This window comes from Nannobrachium achirus (genome assembly GCF_963921795.1).
Source record: "Nannobrachium achirus genome assembly, chromosome: 3".
NCBI lineage: Eukaryota > Metazoa > Chordata > Actinopteri > Myctophiformes > Myctophidae > Nannobrachium > Nannobrachium achirus.
Genome location: NC_137812.1, coordinates 49,786,282 through 49,809,903, shown reverse-complemented (window position 1 = coordinate 49,809,903; position 23,622 = coordinate 49,786,282). Strand labels below are relative to the sequence as shown.

The 23,622-nt window shown below is 42.8% G+C and overlaps 1 protein-coding gene across 2 annotated transcripts in view; it reads left to right on the top strand.

Annotated features, from left to right (window-relative positions):
- Positions 1–17,669, top strand: part of gab1 (GRB2-associated binding protein 1) — a 77,897-nt gene extending 60,228 nt beyond the window's left edge. Inside the window, exons 5-14 of one of the 2 annotated variants that reach the window (XM_080722895.1) lie at positions 213–435; positions 1,139–1,219; positions 2,061–2,743; positions 5,941–6,035; positions 6,450–6,753; positions 8,766–8,858; positions 11,382–11,475; positions 12,332–12,455; positions 14,361–14,489; positions 15,331–17,669. In XM_080722895.1, coding sequence (XP_080579021.1) covers positions 213–435; positions 1,139–1,219; positions 2,061–2,743; positions 5,941–6,035; positions 6,450–6,753; positions 8,766–8,858; positions 11,382–11,475; positions 12,332–12,455; positions 14,361–14,489; positions 15,331–15,489 — 1,985 coding nt within the window. In that variant the 3' untranslated portion in view covers positions 15,490–17,669. The remainder of the gene's footprint in view (positions 1–212; positions 436–1,138; positions 1,220–2,060; positions 2,744–5,940; positions 6,036–6,449; positions 6,754–8,765; positions 8,859–11,381; positions 11,476–12,331; positions 12,456–14,360; positions 14,490–15,330) is intronic. The other variant, XM_080722896.1, reaches the window with a different exon arrangement.
- Positions 17,670–23,622: the final 5,953 nt, after the last annotated feature.

Genomic DNA, 23,622 nt, shown 5'->3' with positions numbered 1-23,622 from the left:
GTGGAGCAGTAAGGGTGAACATAATTTACACTGAGTTCAATTATCACTCACAATTTTACTGTGTATGGCTCCTGCCCTTTGTACACCTTACTATTGGTTGCATGGTTGGGTTGCTGGGTAAAATGAACAGAAACTTATTGTTCTGTATCACTGAGTCACTCTGGATCAATTAATAAAGCCTTCTTTGCCCCCCCCCCGCTCTCTCTCTCCAGAAGCGGCCAAGGCTGCCCACCAGTCAGGGATGGTAGTGGATACCGCGCCTCACCCAGCGCAGGGGGTAATGATGGTCCCAGGGGGGCCAAGTATGCTGACCAATGTGCCCCCTCCCTACCAGCCTGTGAACGTCCGCCACCTGGACTCTCAGTCCAGCCTGGACGAGCCACAGGACTACCTGTGGCTGGTCAACTGTGAGAGCAAGAAGCCTGAACCCAACAGGTCAGTTTCATATTGTGTGTGTGTGTGTGTGTGTGTGTGTGTGGGGGGGGGGGGGGGGGACGGGACGATATGAAGATTACATATCACGATTATTGTGACAAAAGAAATCACGATTTACGATATTATCGCAATAATCAAAATCCATTATCCTGGGCTCACAACATGTCACAATGTGACAAGCTTGTAAATCTGCTCTTTTTTGGCAAAGACATTTGGTAGAGAGTGAAAAAAAGACTGTATCACGTACAGTGCGTATATTATATATGACAGAGGACGATATCACGATAATTATATCTCCACGATACGATTATCGTGAGTGTTTTTTAATCACGATAAACGATAATATCACTTATCGTCCCATCCCTAGTGTGTGGGTGTGTGTGGGTGTGGGGGTGTGTGTGGTTGGTTCAGTGTGGGTGTTCTGACTTTTCCCCTTTGTGTACATTAGTGTGTGCTTGTGTGTAATGTAAGTGTGTTATCGTGGAAGACGGACCTTTTCAGGGACCTTTTCAGTTTTTATTTCATTCATGTTGTATCCATTGTCTTTTCTTTTTCTTCATCATTTCTTTGCCGTTACCCAATCTATCTGTTGTTCTTGTTCTCCTTTTTTCATTTTTAAATATGTCCTTCTATGCTACTGCTCTCCTCCTCTGTGTGTGTGCGCCTGCGTGCGTGCTTGTGTGTGTGCGTGCACTGTGTACAGTAGTTCAGTGCTGGAGGCAGACCAGGTCTACTTGCTACTGGAGGATTGTGAGAGCAGGACTCTTCCCTCTCAGGCCAGTCTGTGAGTGGCCAGCCTCCCAGCTGGGACAGCCTGCAGTGTGGAGTGTTCCACGTGTCTAGACAGATAGATAGAGAGAGACACAACATGCACACACACACACACACACACACACACACACACACACACACACACACACACACACACACACACACACACACACACACACACACAGACAGAGCAACACACAGATGCATGCCACAAACACACTAACCCACAAACATATACAGTACATACACACAGAGTTACAGGGGCCCACACACATGATCATGCATAAAAAAGCATGAAATGAATGCACAATAATATATGCATACATATAGACACATGCCACATGTCACATCAAATCAACACATGCAGCCACAGTCTACATGTACTTGCAGAAATACATATCCACATAAATACACATCAAATGATTACACATGGACAGTAGAACATGCATATAACATGTACTCACATACTCACAGTGTTTTGGTGTGTTTGACAATGTTACCATAATGTCCGTAAACACCAAACGAGGAAGTGAGAGAGAGTGTTGTCACTGATGTTGCATTACCTTTGTTCTTTCCTGCACGTTAAACCATGTGTGAGGTCTAATCCATCCTGAGCCATCAAGAATTAATGAACTTACTATGGTTTGCAAAAAGTGTTGTTTGTAAAATAACTTATACGCTGGAGGCACTGGCACATGGCTTTGACTTGTTCTTCTTTGGCTGCAGTTGTAGTTGACTAGTAGTAGGTAGTAGTAGCTGCTCTGAACATGAGATCAATGGATGGAGTGTATAGTACTGTAACTATTCCATTGTGAATCTCTAACTCCTCTGCTGTGCTTGTGTTCTGTTCTCAGAGCCCACGCCGAGTGTTCCAAGTCTACCTCTTCAGAGACGGACCTGAACGACAACCTGCCCTCCCACCGCACGCCCACGTCCTCCACCTCCTCCGCCAAGCACACCTCGCACAACGGCTTCTTCGCACAGCACCCGGCTCCGGCCTCCGCCTCCTCCATCTACGACTCTCCTCCGTCCCGCGGCGCCTCCCTTTCCAACGACGCCGGCCTCTACCACTTGCCGCGTAGCTACTCTCAGGACACTGTGCTACTCCCCAAGTCTGCCTCCTCCCCGCCCCTCCCCGAGGGAGGGGACCAGTCGGAACTGTACGTCTTCAACACGCCGTCGCGGAAGCCCTCCATGGAGGCGCAGATTCGCAACCTCTCCATAAGCTACGACATCCCCCCCACGCCTGGTGCCAACAGCACGTACATGGTACCTCGCACCTTGTCCGCCTCGGCTGGTGGAGGAAGTATGGAGGGCGGGGTGGACGTGGTGCCGCCGCCCAGGCCACCCAAGCCGTCGCTCAGCTCCACCTCGGGGCCCCCTCCGCCCCCTGCGGAGCGCTCGCCCACGGACACCTACTGTGTGCCGCGCTCGGCCTCGGAGACGGACGGGAACTACTGCGTTCCGACCAGCGCGGGGAGTAAGGCGCTGCGCAGCAACACTATCGGCACTGCAGATTCCACACGCATAAGAAGAGGTACATGGCGACCAAACGGATATAGTGTGCACCTATGTTGTTGCGACATGTTGTGGCACGTTGTGAGCTTGTAGTTGTGCTATTTCTGGTGTTGAGGGAAAAAGGAGGTGACCAAGTATATAGGATTTAAGTGGTTCAGCTGAAGAGACAAATTACCTTACACTTTACTGTGCTGTCATTCAGCATGCCATTGATCATGAAAACAGTGACATGCTTATGACAACTGCAGTAACAGCGGAGCCATCATACATTTCATCATAAGTTCCATAAGTTTCATGTTCCTTCAATCAACAAAGAATATTTTTGTATAAGTAATTGTCTGCGAGAATAATTACAAAATAAGATTTTGTTTAACTATGATCAGAAATTGGGCTCTCTGTAAGTAAAATGTTTCCTTGGCCATATACGTGAATGAGAGAATTATAACTAAGCATGACTTGAGGACTCAGTTGTTAGTCCCCTGTACAACCTGAGAGACAAAGGTGTTGATTTTGAGTGAGATCTGGGGTGGGCAGCTAATTCTAAGAAGGAAACAAGGGTTTTATCTCACTGCCCCCCCTGCTGGTAAGAAACCACACTAACAAATCCACTGAATGGAGGATTATTTACAAAAGTGAGAGAGGACCTTAGGTCAACATTACTCCAGCAAGCGCTGACACAGCATGTACTCAGTGCTTCTGGAAGCTGTTGAACAACCCATATAAAGAGTAAAAGCCCTGCGTACATCTTGTAGTTTATGTATTTTTCTCCAGCAATTTGCTGTAATATTTAGGATACAGAACATACTTTATTTCACTTTGATGTACGCAACACTACAATCCACACTGCATTTCAGTACCATGTGCACCTACATGTGTAGCATGGATAATCCCAGTCAAGCTGGTTGCACACTGCTGCGTTTTTCGTTGCGAAATGCGTTTTTCAGGGCAAGGAGAGAGAGAGATAGAGAGAGCAAGGGACAGAGTGGTGCGCGAAACGGGCGGCAGTGTGCAAACGTGACTGACATAACGTGAGTTTGATTTTTTTATTTGCGTTCTCCGAAATTCACTCCGATATTCAGGCCCGAAAAACGCAGCAGTGTGCAACCACCTTTAGATTGGGATCCCTCCTAACATGTGTGGATGTTGCCATCCCCTATCAACTTTATTACAAAAGAAAATTAACCTCCAACCCTCATTCCATTAGGGCCATGCTGTAACCATTGAAATGCACAGGAAATGGAACTCCCAGCTCCGAAAGTGTTGGTGCCTGCAAAGCCAACTGGCCCACACAGCAGAATGTAGTCTCATATCCTCATCTTTGCAGTCTTCTTTGCCTTGTGATGTTACCGCCGAGCTCTTTGTGGTCGTGTGTGAGTGAATTACATTAGTGTGGATGGCTAATGACCAGGGAAAGAACACAACAACGGTGCACGTTAGAGGCTTCAGCCCAAGTGCTTAATTGAATGTGTGTTGAATCCTGAAAAGAGTTGAGATTGTTGATGACAGCAGGGTGATAGTGAGGGAAGACTCTCCCATTACTGAAAGGTCATGGGTTTGATTCCTGCGTCCGTCAGTTTGGAGGATGAGAAACCGAATCCCTAAATGCTTACTCATGCTTTGGTTAAGAGGGACGGATAAATGTCTCAAATGGAAAGTGGAAGTGGTAGACATTTAGAAGCCTTTAAGGACAACTTCGTTTTTTTACAACAAGGGTTCATATTTTAGATAATGTAATTAAAGAATATAAAAGATGAGTGTTAAAATTATTTCATTTACTTCTTTCTATTGTTTTAGAGATTCTTATTTCAGTGGCTTTTACACAGAATAAGCCCATTCCCAAGATACAACGCAACCTGTCATGGTTGGATGTGACTTATGGGGACTAGAAGTGTTACTGTAAATAGCAATAAAGAAACTGCTGGCTTATTGTGTCTAAAAAGACATATTTAGCCACTTGTACGCATACCCCCATGCGTACGCATGCCCCACATTTTAGCATGGTAAACGCGACACAATAGAACGAAGCAAACAAAAACATTTTAACATTCACCTTTTCTTTTCCCTAATTTTTCTTTTCCCAATCTAAAATATGAACCCTTGTTGTAAAAAAACAAAGTTGTCCTTTGTCCTTTAAACTTCACCTGTTTCACAGGTGAAGTTTTATAGTTCATGGAGTTTAGTGTTGCTTTGAACATTTTGGCTTATACTGTGTGTGTGTGTGTATATCCACAACTTTCCAATGTCCCATCGTGCATTGCGCAGAAGGCGTGCAGCATTTCCAGCGTCGCAGCTGAGTGTGATCTACAAGCTCACAGCGGTTGCATTTGCGACGCGACGTGAGCTTGTATGTCTGCTGTTAACCGGATGTGTCCCACAAATAATTCTACAGTAAATTCTGGTGGAAACAGGTGGATAGATGAATCCACAGAGCGGCAATCCTATCTACAGTGTCAAGCGGCACCGCGCGACACTGCAACTACACAGCGGCGCTCTGTGGATTTGTCTATACAGTGTGTGTATATATATACTTTATCAATTTAGTACTAGTGTATATATACCCTACCAGTCAAAGGTTTTGACCTTTCACTCAATGTGTGTGAGAAGCTGTGTCCAAACTTTTGATTGGTAGGGCATATACAGTATACTGTATATGGGGTGTCACAATTTATCGTGCCACGATATATTGCAATATTGTTTGAAATGTGACAATGTGTATCACGTGACATCGTGAAATATTGCAATATATTATTCGTTAATGTTACTTGCTTCTGCATCAAATATACCTACAGCTAATCTAAGATAGCGTCAAAACCAAGGATTTCTTGCAAGGGACCCTCTCTGGTTTTATCTATATTTTAATTTGAGCTGTTGGAAATAACTAGGCTTCAATTGGTTGGAAATGTCCACATGTCAACAATATGACTGAGGTTAGCGGCCTGATATTAGATTTGTTATTAATGTCAATCCGTCCTCTAAAACAATGTGGTTTAGAGTTAGTGAGAATAAGCTTGTATGATTTCTTTAAGTGCTTCAAGTGCTATAAATAACATGTTCACCAAACTGAAGATGATGGGCAATGATGATAATGTAAACCCGATATCATGAGCCGTTATTGTGTATCGTATCGTGATACCTCTGATAAATACATTGCGTGTGTGTGTGTGTGAACAAGATTATGTTTTGCAAGCCTTCTTTGTGTATTTTTTTTTTCTTCAGATTTTGGATCCCAGGATTGCTACGACATCCCCAGGTCATTTCCCTCCGAAAAACCCTCTTCGTTTGACTTCAACGAAAGTTTCAACAGCTATTTTGTAAGTGTTGTTTTAATAGGTGATTTTCTGGTTCAGTGGAGAGCCAAGCTTCGAAACTTGAAGACGAGCATAGCGCCTCGAGGCTTAAAGTGGATTGACTGAGACTGACAGAAACTCTTACACCGGTTGCTGTGTGTGTGTGTGTGTGTGTGTGTGTGTGTGTGTGTGTGTGTGTGTGTGTGTGTGTGTGTGTGTGTGTGCGTGTGCACGTGGCTGCGTGCGTGCGTGCGTGCGTGCGTGGCTGCGTGCGCGTAAGACAGAGACCTGTTGCCGTGGCTGTGCGCCTCAGCCCTGCATGAATGTGTGGGTTTGTGCATGTTTCCATGCTATACAAGTGTCTATTTTCTGTGTATGTTTGTATTACTGTATATGTTTGCTTGTGCATGTGTTTACCTATGTCTTCAAACTCCACAGAAAAACAAAGGCATGATGCCAGTGGGCAGCCAGTCCACTGAAGAGATGGATCAGAACTATGTGCCCATGAGCGCCAACTCCCCATCACACCACCACTCTGGCAACCTGCAGGACCCCATCCAGGAGCCTAACTATGTCCCCATGACCCCAGGCACGGTGGAGTTCTCCTCCCTGGGTAAACAGGTGCCTCCACCTGCCCACATGGGCTTTCGCGCCAGCCCCAAGACCCCGCCTCGCCGGCCTATGCTCATCAGCGACTGCCAGCCGCCGCCTGTCGACCGCAACCTCAAACCCGACCGCAAAGGTGAGTGGAATATCGGAGTGTGTGTGTGCGCTCAGCAAAATCCAGAGTGTTCATTTAACATTGAGTGAGTAGAAATGAACTCAGAGTTAAAATAACACTTTGGATTGCTACAGTATGTAGGCGTGTGTGTGTGTGTGTGTGTGTGTGTGTGTGTGTGTGTGTGTGTGTGTGTGTGTGTGTGTGTGTGTGTGTGTGTGTGTGTGTGTGTGTGTGTGTGTGTGTGTGTGTGTGTGTGTGTTTAATGTTATTTCAAAGCTGTTGGGTGGTGTGCTGCAATACGTTTACTGGTTTCCCCCTCCTTGTGTCTGTCATCTGACACTCGGCTGTGTTTCTGTGGAGTGCTGGCTCATGGTAAAAAAAAGTAAAATAAAAAACGTTTTTAGATTCCATTGTCTATGCTCAGTTTCTCAAGTGTCATCATACTGTATGTTGGAATAGAGAAGACATTTTATACAAGCCTTTGGCTTGAGTTAAAAACAGATACACCATCAGGTACTGCCAAGACACAAGGGCCCCATTACCATAACAGAGCCTCCGGTAACTGTGCCACTTTATATTATTAAAAAATTGTCAGGTAAATCTGTCCAGCCCCATATTACCCTGCACGAGTTGTGTCCAGCATCCCGAAAATACAGCAGCTGCCTCCCTTTAGGCCTGTCCTTGACCGGTCCACACACTGAGCCTGTTTTACCTCCTGCTGAATTGGGTTCAATGCTTGCCACATCATCTCCCACTCCAACACATTTAGGCCCCCTTGTCAAAGGCACTTTTGTCTGAGGCTCGGGAGGCCCCGTGGTCTGTTTTGGAGGGGGACAGGAGGGGGCAGGGGCCGTGCCATGGAGCGCCTGAGGGCCAGAGTGGTCACCTCCGTCCCCATTGTCCCATCTGCCTGAATGGAGGCTTTGATGAGAGACCTAGCAGTGGGGAAGGAGAATTACAGCCTGTCCAGAGAGATGCCAGGAGTGAAAGAGAGAGAGGATGAGAGATTCACACACATAGGCAAACCTAATGCCATTTTTAGATTATGGCAGATCCTAAAGAGCAGGATCTCGGCTCACTTTAGCCCTGGTCATGTTCATAAATAAAAGAAGTGCACTTTAAAATAAGTACTCCTATGGATTTTTTTGTACCATGAGCCATGCATCTACCACTTCTACCTGCCCATGCCATCTCCCATGTGCCTGTCTGTCTCTCTCTCTTTCTATGTCTGTCTGTCTGCCTGTCTGTCTGTCTGTCTTGCTGGCTGACTTGTTTGTGTCAACCAAATCTGGTCAATTGTACAGCATCTGTGACTGTGACTTACGCTTGAGTTATACTTAGTTATGCATCATGTCGAGGCAGTCTCACACCGAAAATAGCTGATCTACAAGCTCACAAAGTGTTGCACTGCTGAGCTTGTAGATCGTCTGTTTTTGGTGTGTGACACCGGTGTGCAACTAAGCATAAATCCAAACGCACCCTGCTCTGTTGTGGCTTTGACACTCGGTCCCACTGCAGTGTATTATCTTGGGTTTTTAGCTTGGGACTTGTGTGATGTAATGTTGATTTGTTTTAGTTTTGATAGAACTACACAAATAAATGTAAACCTAAGTCCCATGCCCACATTGCCCAGGTAGAGTTGGTGTACTTTCCATGTTGTGGATGTGATGCGCTCATAAATGGCTTTGTCGATGTATTGTTATTGTTCACACAGCTCATTGTGCAATGCATGCAGTGCTGATGTCAGGCTTTGTATACAGGGAAGCCATGATGCATGGAGTGAGGTGCATGTCGGGGTGTTTTGAGGTCTGCTGTTGCCATGACAATAGAGTTGGCAATCTTGCCCTGTAAAAGGGCTGATTAGAGGGTGGGCTGGGAGTGGGAGGGAGGGGATGGTGCAGGTTTGTTGTTCAGCAATGTTCTCTCCCTCGCTTTGCATGGCAGCGTTCAATTGGGGTTAGACTAGGGATGAACTTTGTTGTAATGATTTTCTTTTCTTTTTGTAATGAGCCAAGTCTTCTTTCACCAATCAGGTCAGAGTCCTAAAATTATAAGAGCAAAAGGTGTCGGTTTAGAGCGAACGGACTCTCAGACCATAGGGGAATTCCCCAGGGGACGACGCAAGGGTAGGTACCCCGAACAACCTCCAAACTGGAATTATGCACTTGAAACACAAACTCTTCATTCTTCTGACTTTGTTCAATTCAACACAACCTTATGCATGCTGGGAATTATGCACTGTGGGAGAGCCCTCTTAATTTCTCAGGGCTGTTCTATCTAAAAGGAACTCAACACATCATGCATGCAGGAAGTGGTGCACAGTGGGATATCTAAAATGAACTCAACACATGAAAACAACCAGAGGTCAATTCAAGACGAGTCGAGTCTTTCAGGTTTATATTTTGCCACTGGTACCCATCTCATCGTTGAATCCCATCATCTTTTGGATGAGTGTTAGACATCATACATTACGGTATATACATCTTTCTAATCCAAGTAGTAAGTCCAGTGATTCCAAAAGTCCATTAACTGTAGTTCATGGTTTATGTTTGTTCATAATATAAACTGTAGATGGTTGCCAAACATGAACATTTTTTGCTCAGCACCTTGCTGTTTTTTTGCACGTATATTTTGTAGGATCCCTCCCGTGCTTTAATCATTTATGATGCCTTAATTATTTGTCACAGACTCTTAGTAGATGGATTTTACCATAATAGAGACGCCAGGGTTAATACTGTGTGTTTTTGTCACTTACTACACTAAACCTGTATTAACTGGAACCTACTGTAGGCATCTGAAAAGATCATAACCAACATTATTATAGACTTGGCTTGGAAATCACACACGGTGCTTGATTCTGGTCAGTATTTACAGGATAGAAATACATTTGGACTAGGTATCTAGGTATTATGAACACGCACACCATGCTTTTGTCTTTTGAAACATAGTTTGAAGTTTGAACTTGTGGAATCTGGTAGATGACTGGATAGTGTGCCAACCATACAATAGCAACTTCCCCAGTTTGATTCCGACTGGAGACGAGTGTTGCATGTACTTCCCCATCTCTCTGTCTCTACCGTCCTTTCCAAAGTAAAAACCGACTTTAATAATTATTCTCGCCATCATGTAACTTCTCTCATGAAAACTAATAGCCAGAACATTTAGTCACATTAACTAACATTAAATAAGTTAACATTTCCTTAACCAAATTTCTCTAACCATAATGTGTTTGCGGGTTGTAGTTTGTTTTTGCTCCAAAGCAAAAGCAGACCTTCACTACTAATGTGATGGAAGGCTTCCGGGCAGCAGGTGTCTCTCCAGGAGGAAATTGAACAATGATATCATCTAATGAAAGATGATACACACTGATGCATGCCTTGCGCGCGCACACACACACACACACACACACACACACACACACACACACACACACACACACACACACACACACACACACACACACACACACACACACACACACACACACACACACCCTGTTAAAATAAAGCCTACCCTTTCTTCCTTACTCTTCTCCTTTCGTCCACATTTTTTGGTCACTCCCTAATTTGATTCACTTTATAAGAAATATGGAGTGTTCTATTCTTTGTGTTGTACTGTATTCTCACTGCATTGCGTTGTTGACCATGTCTTCCTTGTGCTAATTCATGAACTGTTAGCAAAAGTCCTGTTCTGCTCTAGACATTATTCTGTATGCAGCAGATAGTCTTTCTCTGCCAGGTTGAAGCGTTGCTGTATGAACAGTTGAAATGGGTTGCCAGATTGCGCCCTGATAACCACAGTGTAACATTGGCTGATATTCTATCTCCCTCCTTTCAACCAAGATGTCTGAGTCATTGGACAAAGTGAATTGGGTTCAATACTATACAAAATGTCTGGATCACTGGTGCATCAATGTGTTCTGTACATAGAGAAATCTACCGGTATAGAGAAGTCTATGTTAAAGTGCAAGTGCACTTTGGTAGAGCTTTGGGTTGTGGAGTTAATTACCTTGCCATGATGTATCTCCAATATTGATAATTCAAAATATGCTCCTCATTGACTTACATCGTACGGTGAAACAGTTCTCAAAGTCACTCTTTGCCCGTAAACAAACTCAAACAAAGGTTATTCTGCCATTATAGAACATCACAAAACGTCATCCTGTTTGCTATTCGTATTTGGAAGAAAACCTAGACTGGATCCACGGAACCCGAGTCTTTTAAATAGAAGAATCAACAGGAAGTTCAAAAGTGTATAAAAAAACTGTGTTTTTTGTGTTCTGCTCAGGTAAATTGGCGGAATTGGCTTTGTTAGTGTTCATTTACAGGCTAAAGGGTGACTTTAAGAGCAGTTTCACCATACAATAGAAGTCAGCGAGGAGCATCATTTAGAATGATCAATTTCTAATCAATGGGTTTCTCGATCATCTTTGGAGTTACATCATGGCAAGGTAACTACACAACCCAAATTGTTCTTGCACTTGATGATGGTCAAAACATATGAATTTAAAATGATAAAGAAAACTCTTGATTATAGAGTAGAATCTCAAGCACAATTTTGTGTAATAGTAGTCATAGTTATTACATAATTATTTCTTGTATCTTTGCCGCATTGATTGACAGATGTGTGTGTGTGTGCTTTTCCTTCAGGAAAGCCCGCCCCTTTGGAGATCAAGCCACTGCCAGAGTGGGAGGAGCCTTGTGCGCCTGTGCGCTCGCCTGTCACGCGCTCCTTCGCTCGGGAGTAAGTTTCCCAATCTCACACTGCATCAAAGATTTGTACATATGGCCTATACGTTTAGGCAGTAGATCCAGCTTAATAAAAGTAGTAGATACTAACCCTCCATGCATTACAGTAGTCACTTCATGACCTGTCAATGTCGCGCTGTTACTAGAAATATGTTCATTGCTCTGTCTCAGTAGCTCCAGCATAATGCATTATGATTTGTTGGCTTGTCAAGGATGAGGTTTGTTTCTGTGCTTTTTATAGCTGCAGGTATTCGACTGGCTGCAAAGGGGCAATAGCAGTGGCTGTCTGTGGTGTGTTTTATTGTGTGTTTGCTAGGGCTGTCACGATTATGACATTTTACATGACGATTAATTGTCACTCAAATAATTGCGATTAACGATTTAATTGTGTTTTTGTCGTTGACAATTACATTTCTGTTTGGCTTGTAGGCTTTGAAGTTGCACATGGCAGATATGACACATAACCTAAATATACAAAGAAATGAAGGACATATTTTACAACTTTACACTTTAAAAAGAACATTGATAGTGGAAATAGCCGTTGCGTTGTGAGCTTGTAGATCTGCTATTTCCACAATTTCTTAAATGTTTGAACATATATAAACATTTTTCAACATGTAAACGAGTATGACGATTATCCCAAAATAATTGTGATTATGTCAAATAATTGAGATTAGACGATTATGTAATAACTGTGACAGCCCTAGTGTTTGCTAGAGATTGTGTGTGTGTGTGTGTACTTTGTGAGAATGTGTGCGAGCGTGTGTGTGTATCTATTTGCATCCGTGTGCATGCACACGCACTGAAGTGCTGGGAGAAGTGGGTTTGTAAACCTTGTGAATGCTGCTCAGTCCCTCTAGGTTTCCCATGCCTCCGAGACCCCCATCAGTGCATAGCACGGCCTCCAGCACAGACTCCGAGGAATGTGATGAGAATTATGTAGCCATGCTCTCTAATATGTCAACAGACGAACCAGTATGTAACACCCAACGTTATTCATCTAATATAATAAGTTGCATGATTACAATTTATTTTACTATATTTAAAAAATAATTTGTAGGCAGGGTAAAAAAAAGAGAGAAACTTTTAGCTGCAATACAAAGTGAAAAACATAATTTGTGGATTTAAATGTTAACGATGTCGCCTTTTTAAATGAAATAATATTGTTTATTAACTTGTCTTAGACAGACCAAAGGTTTCAAATTGTTTGGTTTCAAGCACAGACACTTGAGGGCATTTATCTAAGTTAGTTTAGTTTGTCATCGTTAGTTTAGTTGTATTTCAAGTACAAGTCACACGGTCACTTGCTCTCCTCTCCTAAGCCCTCCATTAATTTAGCCAAATCAACGGTTGCCGCAGAGGGACTCCTCAACACTTATTCTCTTTCTTCGCTCTTATACAGCCTCTTCATGTATCGCTGCTTTGCTTTCTACTTTTTCATTTTGCTTCCCCCCGCAGGTACCATATACTCTGGAAAAATGCTTTTTTCTTTTTCTTCCACACATCAATACCCTCATTGTAGTTGTTAAGATCCCCTCTTTATGGTTATTTGTTACATATAGAATAGAAGTCATCTGGTGTCATTTTAGTTTTTTTTTTCAAATTCTCTGATATGAATTAATAACAGTAGAATTCATATACGATAATTGGAACAGAAGTTAACTATTTGGGTACAGGTGGGTATCGTCTACAAACAAGTGACTGAATGAGGGGCACTTTCTCTTACAGTCTGGGTACTTGATGCAACATTTTCTCTGTTTTGACAACCATAACAAACAGTTTCCTTTTTTTCCTAAATCTGTCTTGATATTTTTCCGTTGACTTCCTGTTCCCTTCCCATGATGTAATTTCCTTTCCTCTAGTCTTCTCTACCATGGCTTTGTCCATCTGTTCATTGTTTCCTTCTCCGAGTTGTTATCCAGATGACCCATTAAGATCTTTCTTTATTTCTACTCCTGCGTTCTTGTTATCACTAGCAGTAGCTGCTTTGCTTCTCTCCTATAACCCTTCTCTCCTTCTTCGTTCTTTCCTCTCGCTATCACTCTTCTCACTTTCCTCTCCTGCTCACTCCCTCCCCTTCTTTCTATCTACCGTTACCTGTTATTTTTTTTCCTGCTGCTGCTAATTCTCTGCTCGTCTCCTTTTTCTTTTTCTCTCCTCTCCCCTTCTCTCCATCTGCCCCTGTATTTTCCTTCCCCTGGCTATGCCCATGTCACTGTGTGTGTGCGTGGGCAGAGAGGAGTCCTTCTACTGCACTGTCCCCATCACCCCTGTAAAGCGGGAGGTGGAGGAACTAGACCCCATAGAGGAGGTGAGATTGTTGCCAGGTTTGACATGCATGGGCTGCCGTGCTGGAGCACTAAAGTGTTGATGAAAGATAATGTACTCACCCCCCATCCCTACCCAGAAACTTTGAAAATGACACTCATTGAAAATACAAATATGTCTACCTGCTTTTATCCAGACACCATGAGAGTGATAGTTTCTCAGCCCTCCAGCCCAGAGCGTAAAGGGTTGCCAATTTCAGATCCACTATCAGTATCTCAGTGGCAAGAACGTGCATGGACTCTTGACTCTATAGGAGGGTGGGACTGTGATCTATCCTTAACTGCCCTCAGTGACTACATGCACTGGTTGTGACTATTTAGATGTAAATTAAGCCAAAACTGTTCTTCCAACGAGTATGTGTTTTAATTCTGTCTTCATTTTAGTTCTAATACTTCCGCCCAATCGTAGATTAGAATTAACAACCTCTTCTACTGTAGTTGCTGTACTGTATGTTATTTTTTTTGTGTATGGTGGGCCACTTTACTTTGACCCTTGCCTGCATTTCCCTCTTGCCAGTTCAACAACTGAAGTCTTCTTTTCCTGGGTTTGTAGAACATTAAGCTGGGTCCGCCCATGACGGCGGATGGGGGAAGCAGCCCCATGGTAAAACCCAAGGGAGACAAGCAGGTGGAGTACCTGGATTTGGATCTTGACCCTGGCAAATCTACCCCACCTAGAAAGGTAGGAAGGACACCACTGTAACATCACATTCATAGACGTTCCTTATTTGCTGACTGGAATATTGATGACAGCGGACGCAAATGTAGAGAACAATGTCATGCATAAACAAACAAACCCTACAAGAATTATTATAACAGTACAATCATTTGCGACCATATGTCGCATTTACTATGGCCAAGACAGAAAGTTGGTACAACACATGGGTCTCCATATGTGGAGCTGACTATCATCCCTGTTTCATCCCCAATTTTAAGCCCATATATGGGAATGCCCATGGACATATTTGGACCATACTGTACATGGCCAAGTGTGACTTGTGTCATTGCAACTTGCACACTTGCAAATTCATTCTGTCCTTGTCCCTTTTATGCACATACATTATATGGAGATCCCTGATGCCATCAATATTAAGCACATATCTGGGAATGCCCATATATGGACATATTCTGTCAGTATCATGATAACCAGTGTGGTTTTTGAGGCGCAAGTCACACCTGCAAATGAATTCTGTCCTTGTCCCTTTTATGCCCATATACAGTATGGAGATCCCTGATGTCATCAATATTAAGCCCTTATCTGGGAATGCCCATATGGACATATTGTGTCAGTCTTGTTATTAAAGGGCGAGGTCGCTTCTCGCCCTTAAGGCATCTTACTGGTCATCCATATTACCCATTCAAAAATTTCAAAAAGCCTCCTTTTTAAAAGTTCATAGCAGTACATTATTCTATGTACAGAAATAACTACGAAAAGAATACTGTACTAGTTCTGTGATACATGCTTCATCTTAAGGAATTTTAAAGACCCACCCTTTGTTTGTGTTTCATTCTCTGTAATGCAGATGAAGAGTAATGGAACTGGCATGGCGGCTTCAGATGAACGGGTGGATTATGTAGTGGTGGATCAGCAGCGAACACAGGCCCTGAAGAGCACCAGAGAAGCGTGGAATGACGGACGCCAGTCCACAGAGACGGACACACCCACCAAGGGAGCCAAGTGACCCTTAACCCCGCTCACCCTGCCCGTGCTGCTGGGCTTTCAACACTAGCGGAGGCCCTGGTTTTTGGGCTCTGGGGCCAGTCACCAGACCTTTAGCTGCTAGAGGGGGCCAGTGGACCTCCACTGAGCTGTCTTTCTTAGTTTACACTGCTATTCAGGCCAAGGACAGTACAGCGCCCCTAGTGGCAGGAAGGGGTGTGGGGCCATTTTGGAATAAGCTGTACCCAGTATGGAAGCCAAGAGGGAAGGATGGACCTGGATGAGCTTGGCTTCCGAGTTGGCATGGAGTAGACTTGTGAACCGCTATATCTGAACACTCACTGCCTCTGATGTTGGATTTATTTTCATTCTGAATTTCACCTTTTGGGAGAACAATGGGAAGGCACAGATGACATTTCCTTGAATTACGATGCTGTTGGGGAGAGTGAGGGAAATCACTTGATATAGCATGATAAAAAATACGTATCCCAAAACTTACTGCCAAGGCTGTTTGGTGCAGCTGGTTATCAAGGGTGGTTTTGCTCCTTTTTTCCTCTCCCTGTTTGAGTGTTCGTAAGGTTTTCCACGGACACACAGTACCTGAGGTCAATTTTACGATTTCTTCACTGATAATGTCAGGATGGGTGACTGGAGTTGCCCCCTCCAGCCAGTCAGCAGCATGACTTCGGCTCTCCTTGGCTACCAAATACAGCACATTTTTCACAGACAAATATTGGATATCCTTTCTTTCAATGAAAAAAGACAATGAAGTCACATTTATACAAGATGCCGCAAAGTTGAAGCTTTGGATTCACACAAAGCTTCATAAAAATAAAATACAAATATTTTTTTTTCTCCAGCTACTTTTTTTAAGTGGAAGTGCTTTAATCTTTGTCAAGAGGACAAGCAAAGACTGTGTACAAAAGTGTTATGTATATAAACAGAAAAAAGTGTCTTTTATTTGTACGTAATATCAAGAGCGTTTTGACTCGAAGGTGTGTGGATTCTGCGGGGTGGAATTCAGTGGCCATCTTGTAGGTGGTATCATGACTGGTGATAATTAAAACCGAACATGTAACTGTGAGTAAAAAAAAGAAAGTCACTGGCTTTCTTATAAGTTATGCAAAGGTATCAAACTTAAGCCTATTTTTTACTTAATTGCACAATGGTCTCACTCACCGTAACTTATTTTCAAGGTAATGAGTGAAAATCTGTCAGTTTGGAGAGCAACAAAGTTGTGCAATGAAGTATAAATAAGGCTTTGGGCTAGAGGGCGAAAGAGAGAGAGAACAAAAAAATAAATAAAATCAGGTACTCTTATGAAATACATACTAATTCATCTATCTCATTTCTAATTTATTTTTCTAGTTATTTCATCAAGTTAATTGGTTATCGACCAAACTAGCTCAGTGTTCTCAATCTAGCTACAAATGATTTTTCAAAACCTGTTGAAGGTGTTTTACACCGACACGGTCAATTAGTCAGAAGTTAATTGATAAGTCTTCACTACGTCTCTCTCCTCTTCTGTTTAATTTATTTCAAATGGAGTGACGAACCTTGGGTAGCCTAAATCACGGCTGCCTTATCTAGTCAACTTGATTCACGTTTTTATAGATAGTGCAGGTTAGGTTATTGAATAGATCTTTTGCTTTACTAACTTTTCAACTTTCACACACATGAAGGCTTGATATACTTTACTTTGTTGAATGTGGTGTCGCACAACAAAATTAGCACATTTACAAGCTGTGTTTCATTGTGAACTTGAAAATTCTGCTATTTTCAGTGCACGACACTGGCGTGCAACAAAGTATAAAATCAGCCCAAAGAAATACTGCATCACAAGATCCTTTCGACAAGGGTCACTCAAAAATGACATATTTTCAACTACAAAAAAGTAGGATATACGTTATTTTTGTCCATCAACAAAGTAACAATTTGCCTAAATACTGTAAGTCCCAAGCATGTGCTACCATAAGAGATAAGGTCTTTGCTGTATATATTTTTGCCATCCACTATTCCAGCATGTATCATTTGAACTGAAAACTGTGCCTATTATGCCCTCTTCATACTACTTTGTTCTTTCTCCAGTTGCAGTTTTGTTGTTTTGAACTGCAAACGAAGCTGATGATGCTTTATCTTTTTTAGTGAATCTAGAGAAAATGTCCATTTTAAAAGTGAACTAAATAAAATACAACCTTTTAATGCTTGTGTCGTCTTTAACCTTTTTAGCTTTATGAATGGCTATGTTTGTCAGTTGCCTACCATATCTCAGACTATCTCAGACACTCTGCCTTCCAAGTAAATTATATTTGACCAGTCTAAAGGCCCATTCCCACTGGGCCAGATAACAGATATCTGGAGATATTTCTCCAGATATTTTTCCATGCAAAGTGGATGGTAGATACAGATAAAAAAAAAAGTCTACCACAGATATTTGCCACAGATACTTTTATCTGTGGCAAATATTTTTTTATCTGTATCTACCATCCACTTTGCATGGAAAAATATCTGGAGAAATATCTCCAGATATCTGTTATCTGGCCCAGTGGGAATGGGCCTTTAATGGGGCCTAGTTACTCTGCTAATGTAACAGAACTGCAGGGTTGGTTAAATAGCTTTTTATGGGTTACCTGTATTTACTAGTAGTCCTATAGTAAAATAACTATTATTTACAAATAACTATTTGGCTCCCAACATTTCGTGAAAGTTCTAACCCTGCGCTGCAGCCAATGTGATTTTTTATTATGGGTAAGGTGGGCCCGGCCACCCAGGCATGTATACTTCCTCCACTCACTTCCTCTTTCAGTGCCCATCATTTCATTTAGGCGCCATCAGTAAACCTAACAAGTAGCAGCATGCAGCCAGGCCAAAGCACCTGTTAAGAATTCTCATTATCATACTCTTGAATAGGTTCACATTCACAACTTTTCTGGATTCTGCTTCTGCAATGTGCGTGAATTATGTTGTTCGACACTTCCAGCTCTCAGCCGTGTGTCGTCGTGTGCGGTAAGAAGACACAGACCAACACCTTGTAGCCTAAATAAATGACTCACATGTGATGTAAACTCTATTCCAGCACCAATATGCAGATTCAATTAGGCATACCCGTTAGTATTTTAAAATGTTGACCCAAAATTGTGACATGAATTCATAATGACATGCAGCTGCCTGGAAACATCCATCCATGGCATGATAGGCCTAGTCAGTGGAAAGCCTTGAGAAACAGGTCGCTCGGCTAAATGTCGGGTCCAGGACAGGCTGGACTCTTTCCCGTCCATTTGGTTTCATATTTGTACACTGTCAGAGTTAAATGAACACTGGGGAGTTTACAGTAGAGATTGGTCCCACTCCCAGAGATAAAAATAAAGAAATAAAAAAGCAGTGTCAAGCAGTGGTGGAAAAGGTATCGCTACTCTAATGTTTTACTGAAGTAAAAATATCAATAGGCTACTGCTATAATGTCAATATGTCTAGGCCTACTCTGTTACAAGTAAAAGTCCAGAATTCAAAATTTACTTGAGTAAAAGTATTGGTATACTTAAAGTAGCCTACCAAATGTAGAAAGTAGACTAGGCCTATGCAGAATGTCCAATTTCACAAGTTTTCAAATGCAGAAAATGTATACAAATCTTTTGAAAATAGCAGATCTACAAACTCACAATACGTAGATACGAAATATTTATATAGAAGTGGTTAATGTATGTGTTGTAGGCTAATAATAATCAAAGTCTACAACTAGTAGCCTTAACTATACGTTTTCAGATACATGTAGTGGAGTAAAAGTAGCCTATACTGGTCTGTAGACCGTGACAAAACGATGGTGAAATCATGAAGACATGAACAACATTATTTTCAACACTAGGGTTTTGCTATTTAACCGCTAGGTGGAGCTCTTGTTTGAGAAAACAGCGAGCTATCAAACACCAGCCAGCCATTCGTTTACCGCCAGTCCAGCATAGTGTAGGTAGGCTTCTTTTAGCATACGAGTTATGATGTAATTATGTTACATTTATAGGAGGATGTGCTAGTTTTAGTTAAATTAACCACACATCCCTTCGCTCCACTGCAGTCTCTCTCCTGAATGATTTCCCTGCTGCCTCTACAGATGCTGTTCTCAGAGATGTAGGGAAACCTCTGCTATATTGTGTGTGTGTGTGTGTGTGTGTGTGTGTGTGTGTGTGTGTGTGTGTGTGTGTGTGTGTGTGTGTGTGTGTGTGCGTGCGTGCGTGCGTGCGTGTGTGTGTGTGTGTGTGTGTGTGTGTGTGTGTGTGTGTGTGTTGTTCTGAGACTGTGCAGTGCAGTGCATTTCATGTGTCAGTTCAGTTGTGGTGTTGCAATCTCAACCTCATTTTAAGATTCGGGTTAAGATATTTAGCCTATTTATTAATTTGGTCAAGTGCATTGATACAGATGATTGGCTATAAGACATGTGGGTAAACAGACACATTTTAGCTACATACAGCAGCATAAAGATTTGCCTGTCAAATGCATTACTTAGCCTATTGAGCTCTTTTATTAAATAAATGTTGCACTATCATTTCACAGCGTTTAGAATATTGCACACTCCCATTTACAATTATAATCCAGCAAACCATCAACCATCATCAGCAATATGAGGGAACAAATTTTGGGGTCGGACCAACTGCCCGTCGGAATTATGGGTGGACACTGGACACCCAAATCTTGCATCAGGGTTGGGGCCAAATAGTTTTTTAATCTTCAATTATGTTATCAGTTTAAAACAAAAGGACACCAGCACCTAGGTCCATGCAACATTTCAGGGGTTGACAGTTGACACTAAGGTCTCCGAGGCACTTGCCCATCGGGCAAGTAGTACAGTACATGTCATGTTCTACTTGCCCAAAGGTCATGCCCACTTGCCCCAAAAATGAAATTGTCCATTATAAAATGAGAGGTAAGATTTTAATTAACGCTCAATTTAACACATTTCTTTACTTTCTGGGTCTGTGCGATTAAAAAAAGTCATACTGTACCTCAACACTTCCAAATCCAAATATCTACATACTTAGCTATGATTAAATATGTCTATGGTTTTACACTAGTTATTTTACATTTTTAAGTGTAGCAACAGTAAAAACAGCACACTATCTATAGGTGAACAGAGCTATTATTTTACATTCCACAGACCAGAAGACAGAGCGCTCTGGCCACATTCAGGTGTTTAGACAAATAATTATCTGGTGTTGTATTTATAGACGGTTGTATCCGCTCTCAAATGAGCACTTGTCCGGTCGGGCAACCTGAAAGCAAACTTCACCTGCCCGAAATTTTTATTTACCTGCCGGGGGCAGGTGGGCAAGCCTTAGTGTCAATCCCTGCATTTGGTAACACATTATTGAGGGTGAACTTATCATGGTGTGAACTTACTGTAGGCCTACCTTAGCATATACTGTAATCACCACCTGTCCTCTGTACAGACCTCCTTCAGAGACCGGCATCTTCCAAGTGGGACCAGAGACAAGGGCGTGGCTTTCCAACACTGAGCTGGACATATGACGAAGATACACGAAAGAAGAAGAAGAAGTAGGCCTACCTGTATGACTTGCAGATTCAAGCGTTTAGGTGTGATGTCATGATTATTGACTTTTAGTAATACAGACATGAGCAGCTGAGTCATTCAGCTATACCCCTACAGAGTAGAGTAGTTAGAGTAGTTATGCATTTGATAAGGGTCTCCTTGTATTCCTTATACAAAATTCAGCATATGACACAATATGACACAATTTAACTGCCTGCCTGTTATAAGTGCCCTATCAAAACTCATAAATGCCCACTGCTCTTCTGTCTCAAGATTTACTCAAGGTCACACGTGTCTGTTTTACATTGCGTTGACTGTTCTCAGTCCTTTGATTGCTGCACAAATAATTTAGAAAAAAAATCACCTATATCAGGTTTGGGTCATGTCTGACAGTTTGATTCATCACACCAGCAGTTGGTAAAATATTTTGTGAGATGTTGCTTTGCATTCCCTATTGATTCTGTGTTACTTTGCCAAATGTCCCTTACAGGTTGATGATTTAACATGTTTTTGAGGTGCTTTGGCTAATTAGTCTTGTTAATGACCTTGTGTCCTGCCATGTGACCGGATGGGTTAGCATGAACTTTCATTTCAATTAGTAGATTGCTGTTGGTGTCATCATCTAGGGCAGGCCTCGCCAGGGGATCACGCCATCCTGCCCATACTGAGGCTCATAAAACTGGAGATACAGTATATTTGGAGAGTGAGACCATGTTGTACTGCAAATACTGAGTATTAATAACTAACTGTGGAGGTTGTGATGAAGCTTAAGAACATGTTCTTTGTGGACTGTTTAGTATTTAACTATCTGTTATTAATGTTGCAATATTGTTGATATCCAAGCCAATTCCTTATGCTTTGAACTGCAACAAAGACATCTGCGAACCCACAGATGTTGGAGACTCACAGTGAGTTGATCCCGTCAGCCATTGGGTGGTGGTAGTGGATATTTTAGTGCTCCCAGTTGAACATATCCAGATCATTAGCCAATTCGAGAAACAATATTACTATGCAGTATGCAGAGATGAAAGCATCCAATTTGTATTTGACATCTCTCGCTTGTCCATTCTCCTGCAGTTGAGGATTCCGTGATGATAACAAAGAAAACATGGGACATTAAAACAGATCTCCAGGCAGCCTGCCTGGTGTTTGTTGTGTGTGTGTGTGTGTGTGTGTGTGTGTGTGTGTGTGTGTGTGTGTGTGTGTGTGTGTGTGTGTGTGTGTGTGTGTGTGTGTGTGTGTGTGTGTGTGTGTGTGTGTGTCTGTGTTTTTCTGCTGTGAGTTGCTTGAGCTCGGGGAGGCTCTATGCAGTATCTTTGGCAGTTGTGTGAGTAATGGAGCAGAGAGACAGTCCCTGGCTCCCAAACAGGGCCAACAGAATAATTATACGCCGGGCAGAGAGGCAGGGTTCTTGGGGCGAGCAGGCAGCTCGTGAGCCTTCGAGAGGGGCCTGGCTAGTGTGTCCTCTTGGAACCGTGCCGAGGCAGTCAATAAGCAGGTCTGGGAGCCTGGGATTCAGCCTCGGACCCTGTGCCCTGCCTGCCAACCCTCTGAGGTCTGACTGTTGGTGTGACTGCCGTTAGTCCCTGACGTACGTGTGCGTGTGCGTGTGCGTGTGCGTGTGTGTGTGTGTGTGTGTGTGTGTGTGTGTGTTGGGCTCGGGCATAGGTGTGTGTGCTTCCTTCTCTGTTTATTTGTATGCTAACCGGTTGGCTAATTTGCATTCTGTTTACCAGAGGCTTAAATGTTTGATCCTAGCCTTTTCTCTGCCAGCATCTGTCTAGCCATAGATCAGTCATTTACATTCCAACCTACAGTACCTGAAAAGAATCATGCCCATGTGAATTGAGCGGTGCTGCTGCTGCTGCTGACAGGACCCACACACAAACATACACACAACGTCACATATTTGAGCGGTTAGCAACGCTCAAAGTCCTCAATGTTTATCAGATTACAGTGACATGCAAGACATGCAAGTTTGCATTCTATGTCTCACCCAGCCATCCTCATACCTTATTAAAAGCACTTAAACCCTCTTTACTTGAAACTTGACTTGAGTTGGCTCTGTACTTGCTACGCTCTACACCAAATATCTGACGAAAATAGCCGATCTACAAGCTCACAAGTCGATCTGTCTTCACCCCACACTCTTACAACTGCATACTGTATCTGTTGTTTGCATTTGTCTACGTTAGGGATGTTAATCGACTCAGTATTTTTTATTTTATTTTATTTACTGCGCAGTTGAGATGAGTGGGCAAAACGCGCTGCTCGTCCCAAAACATGGTCACCCCGGCCCCGGGATCAAATCCACCAGGTACTCCTAAACATAAAAAACTGGGGGCGAGTATGGTGATCGTTCCGGATACCTCAGCATACATTCTCTCTCTCTCGTCGCGCTGTCAATGTTTGGCGACAGGGCACAGTGTATTCTGGTTGGAGAAATGCCATCAGCTCACGGAAGCCTTTCCCCTCGACAACACTAAAAGTACCATGGCATAATATCTTGGGTATCATCTTGGAGTTGGCTGTCAAATCAGTGATCTTTTCTGCCCGTGCATCACAACCTTGCCGTTGTGAAATCTGCAACTGCTCTCTGACCGGGTGTCTCGCATT